General features: G+C 35.4%; 1 protein-coding gene across 1 annotated transcript in view; it reads left to right on the forward strand.

Annotated features, from left to right (window-relative positions):
• LOC143020286 (chaoptin) overlaps window positions 1–5,000 on the forward strand; it is an 860,981-nt gene that overhangs the window by 339,628 nt on the left and 516,353 nt on the right. Inside the window, exon 2 of the mRNA XM_076176530.1 lies at window positions 3,747–3,891. Coding sequence (XP_076032645.1) covers window positions 3,747–3,891 — 145 coding nt within the window. The remainder of the gene's footprint in view (window positions 1–3,746; window positions 3,892–5,000) is intronic.

Raw genomic sequence — 5,000 nt, forward strand, 5'->3', positions numbered from 1 at the left:
ATCTACAGAATAGTTTTGGCTGATCCTTACATTTTTCTAATATGTCTTTTCCATAGTTCTTTTTTCTTCCCTGCATACATACATATACCAAAGGCTTTTCCCCCTTACAAAAGAGTTAGTCAAAAAACAAAGTCATAAAAAAACACCCCCACCCATTCCATCCCCAACATACTCCACTCCCATCCACCCCCTTCCCTCCCTCTTATATTGGCACATCCTATATGACGGGTCATTCCTGCATCTTGCCCACTGCCCTAGGTCAGAAGCAGTGTCGCAAGGCACAATACATCTACAGCAACGCCATTTCATTAAATCGGCGAGCCCCCTCTCCGTCCCATGCAGAAAAAGAGAAGACAGGGAGAAATCCCTTCAGGCTGCGTCAATTTATTTCTCACACATACTCCCTCATCCCCCCCCCCATCTCCCACTCACTCCCCCTCATGCATCACAGAATCATCCATACACAACCATTCCTCACTCACCCCTATCTTTTGTTCTCTCCCGTCCTTCCTTAATAGACATTCCTCTTTTTTCCAATGTATCTTTTACCCCATCCATCCATCTTATCCTATTTTGCACCCTGATGTTCACTCCTTCCACCTCTGCCTTCCACACCTCTTTTACTAGTTTTTCTTCACTCATTCTTCTCATGTGTCCAAACCATCCCAATACTCTGTCATCAACCATATCTCCCAGTTCCCTTTCCACCCCTGTTCTCCTCCTTACCTCCTCATTTCTCTCTGTCCAGCCTAGAAACCCCTATCATACTTCTCAGGCACCTCATCTCAAACACATTCAAACATCTCCTCTCTTCCTCTCTTATGTTCCATGTTTCTGTCCCGTACAGTGTTGTTGGCACAATCACTCATTCATACAATCTCCTCTTATCATCCATTCCCAAATGTATATTTCTCATTACATTTTTCAATTCCCCAAAACATTTACTCGCTTCTCTCAATCTACATTCTACCTCCACCTCAATACCTCCCTTTCCTGTCACATTCACACCCAAGTATCTAAAACTACCCACTTCCTACAGTATCTATTCCTTAATACTCACCTCCAGTCTGCAGCCACTTTCTCCCCTTTGATATACAGTATATATAGTTGCCACTTTCCAGGTTTTTTGTCTTGTCTCCATCTTTCCCAAACTTTACCTCTTCTATCTTTCGCTTTGTTGCATCTTCTGTTAAACCAGCACTTATTATACACCTTTTCCTGATTTAGCTTCGGGGCATATTTTTATATACTCCTTCTTTATAGATTTTCATCAGAATCATAAGTTTTTTCCCACTTGTGTTTCTTCATTGTAAAAAATGGCCCAGCTTGCTTCATAAAAAAAAAAAAATCATAAGTTTCTCAAAGTTCGTTTTACCACATCAGTCTTCCTTTTCTTTGTTTCTCGTCTCTCTCTCTCTCTCTCTCTTTCTCTCTCTCTCTCTCTCTCTCTCTCTCTCTTTCTATATCTATATATATATATATATACAGTATATATATACATATATATATATACATATATATATATATATATATATATATATATTTCTTCTTTTAGTTATAATTCAAGTAGTATATGACCACTCTTTGTAAAATGTGTCTTGTATTCAATTTTGTCCACAACTTCAGGTTCTGACATAAATAATAAACCTAATCTCGACGGTTCTTCATTATCTCTAAATCTAGTGTTTTTTGTATCTATTGTGTCATTGTATTTTCTATAGTCATGTCGAGTAATACGTTTCCCCATTTATCCTCTCCACCTTTTACTGCCATCTCTTTCCAATAGCTTTTTTTTTTTCTTTTTAAGTTAAAATATCCCATAAGTACCGTGTTACTTCTATCCTTCAGCATCTCGTTTAATGAAAGTCTCGTATCATCTAATATTTTGAAGTAATCACTCTCTCTCCAAAACCCGTTTTTGGGGGCACATAAATCACTGCAAACTTTCTGCTTTTTATGCCACTATTTTTGACTATCATTGTGATCATTTACACCCTGTTCTCTCCATATACATCTTTCGTCACTTTTAAGTTTTTCTTAACCAGGAATATGACTCATCCACCTTGTTTCATCTCTCTGTTTCTTAGCCAGTAATTATATAATCCATATCCAACACTGTTTGGTAATAATGGACCCTTTAATTTTGTCTCCACAATTCTTATTATATCTGTTTTTCTTCTGACAGGTAATCATTTAGTTCGTTTAATCCTGAGATTAATCTGGTCTATATTGGTGTAAGCTAGTATTAATTTTCTATTCTCTCCATCTCGTTCTCTAAACCTTTCGTTTCGTTGTGTTTTTTTTATTTATATTTTTTTCACTCTCCAATAGAACTCCGTTTTCTCGGTCTTCGTTCTTTTCTCGTTTTTTTTTCTTTGCTTCTTAATGTCGTATCTCTTTTTCTTTCCTCGTCATTCATGTCTCTTTTTATCCATATACTTTTGTAGTGTTCACTTGTTGCTAATTTTCCTGTTTTTGCTAAAATTTCTTCCGCTGTCATTTGTGACCTTAATTTGATCTTTAGATGTATTTTTTTCCTTCTGCGCATTCATATTTACCCATTCTGTACACTTCCTCCATTTCCTTTTCTATTTCTTGCCCTTCATCTTGTACTGCTTTTAAAACTTTTCTTGCCAATTCTTTCTCTTCTTTATCTCTCAGGGATCAATTTAGTTTACGCTTTTCCTTTAGACTATATATTTCTATAGAATTTTTGTCCACTCTATGTCCTACTAGATTTTTTTTTACCTTGATAAGTGCATCTTTGGCATTCTCCTGTAATTTTTTATGAACTATTTGTTTTTTAATCATCTCATATTTTTCTTGGTCTTTCCTTCATTTATTCCTGAGTTGTTGCCAATCATCTCTTATGTTTTTTTTTTATAGTTTTTACAGTCATTGCCTTTATCTGTTCTTTTAACTTTTTCTTTATAGTCTCAACATCTCATTTCCACGTTCTAACTCGGCCAGTTTTTTTTTTTTTTTTGTGCACTTACATCTTTCATTTCAGTCATTCACTTTTTTTCTTCTTCTTGATTCGTCTTACTTTCATGATTCGTTCATAAGTCTCATCTCCCTTTCTATGTCTATAATCCTACTAAAAAGTCTTATTTCATACCCACTAAATCCAGAAAAATTTCCCTCATCGCTACTGTCTTAGACAAATCTTTTCGTACCCAGAGGTGACCTGAAGCTCACATTATGCTTCGGTCTTGCACCGATAGATGGCTCTGGGTACGTGTTTACGTTATGACTCGACGCACCGCCACCATTGAGCTTCTCTGGCCTGTCATCCTTTTCTTCCATTTTGCTTCAATACTCACTATTTACGCTGTAATTTAACCATTTCAGGTATCCACAAGCAATTCCCTTCCCATTTAACACAACCATTCAACATAACACTGTTGAGACGTTCCACTTTTATCTTTTTTCTCGGGAATTCAAAATTTTCGTTTTGTCAGTCTGGAGGTTCGCTTGTTGTGTGTGTAAGCGTTTTATAATTACATGGGTGCTTGTGTATATTTCCACATGTAATTATATGCGTATATATTTGTTCAGATTAATATATCTATACTAAAGACAGAGAGTAAGGTAAACATTAAAGAAAGATACTATTTCTAATCACATTAATCTGAATTTACATCTAAGTCGTCTTCTTCTACATTCTTAACACTGTTATACAAGTTGTCATGCAACCATTTTAAAGGAAATGGAATTAAAAATGCAATTCCTTTGTTTCTTTGCAGTAATTCCATCAGGACTGATCTTGCAACTCGATCTGGTCAATTCCGGTCTGGAGGTGATCCAGGATGGTGACTTTGGTGATGTCCAAGTTGAAAACATGAGACTCATGTCCAACAACATCCGACACATCGCAGATAAAACATTCAGGTGAGTGTAGAAATTTACTTAATTTATTGTATTTACTGTATCTTGTTCATAAATGTATTATATTTTCTTTAGTCTTTTGTTTTTTATCTATTTATCTTTTATCTTATTATTTTTCCATTTATATATCTATATCTTTATTCATTACTATACGTTAATTTGTTAATTTATTCATTCATCTATTGATTTGTTAATTCCATCTGTATATATAAGAAGAAAGATTAATAAAAGAGGTACTGGGTGATCATAATGTCGCCTCATATTCCAGTCTAGGCCTTATTGGTGTGACTAATATTTTTTTTAGTAATATCTTCGTCCAAATAGGTAAATGCCCTTTTGTTGATCTTAACAAGTTATAGGATTCTCCGACAATTTTGATTATTTGTTTTATTAGGGGACAAGTCTTTTGAGATAATTACTCCCAGATCTTTTTCAGATCCCACTTTCTTTACCTCCTTAGTTCCAATTTTATATTGTCCTGATATTCTATTTTGACTTTTCCCGAACCCCATTATGCTACACTTCTTAATGTTGAAGTCCACTTCCCATTTCTGACTCCATTTCCAAACCTTGTTCAGGACTCCCTGTAGTGATTCACAATCCGTTTCAGCTTTTACTATCCCAACAATTTGGCATCATCTGCAAAGAAACTCATGTAACATTCCACATCATCATCCATGTTATTCATGTAAATAGCGAACGCTATTGGAGCCAATACTGATCTTTGCGGAACACCACCAATCACCTCCTTCCAAAATGAATGCTTTTCTCTGAGTACTACTCTCATCTTTCTACCATTCAGGAAGTCCTCCATCCACTTTAGTAGGTTGCCTTGCATCCCTCCTTTGTTTTCCAAATTTTTAAATAATTTTTTGTGTGGTACCTTGTCGAAGGCTTTTTGTTAGCCCAAGAAAGCACAATCAACCCATCCATCCCTTTCTTGTATTATATATATTAGTCTTGAGTAAAAACAGATTAAATTTGTGATACATGATCTTCCCTGTCTAAACCCAAATTGTCTTGGGTTTATTATATTATTTTCTATTCTTGATAATTTTCTCACATATTTTGGCTACAGTGGTTGTTAGTGAGACCGGTCTATAATTAGTTGG

The sequence above is a fragment of the Oratosquilla oratoria genome, chromosome 39 (genome assembly GCF_046742065.1).
Source record: "Oratosquilla oratoria isolate Oo_2021 chromosome 39, ASM4674206v1, whole genome shotgun sequence".
NCBI lineage: Eukaryota > Metazoa > Arthropoda > Malacostraca > Stomatopoda > Squillidae > Oratosquilla > Oratosquilla oratoria.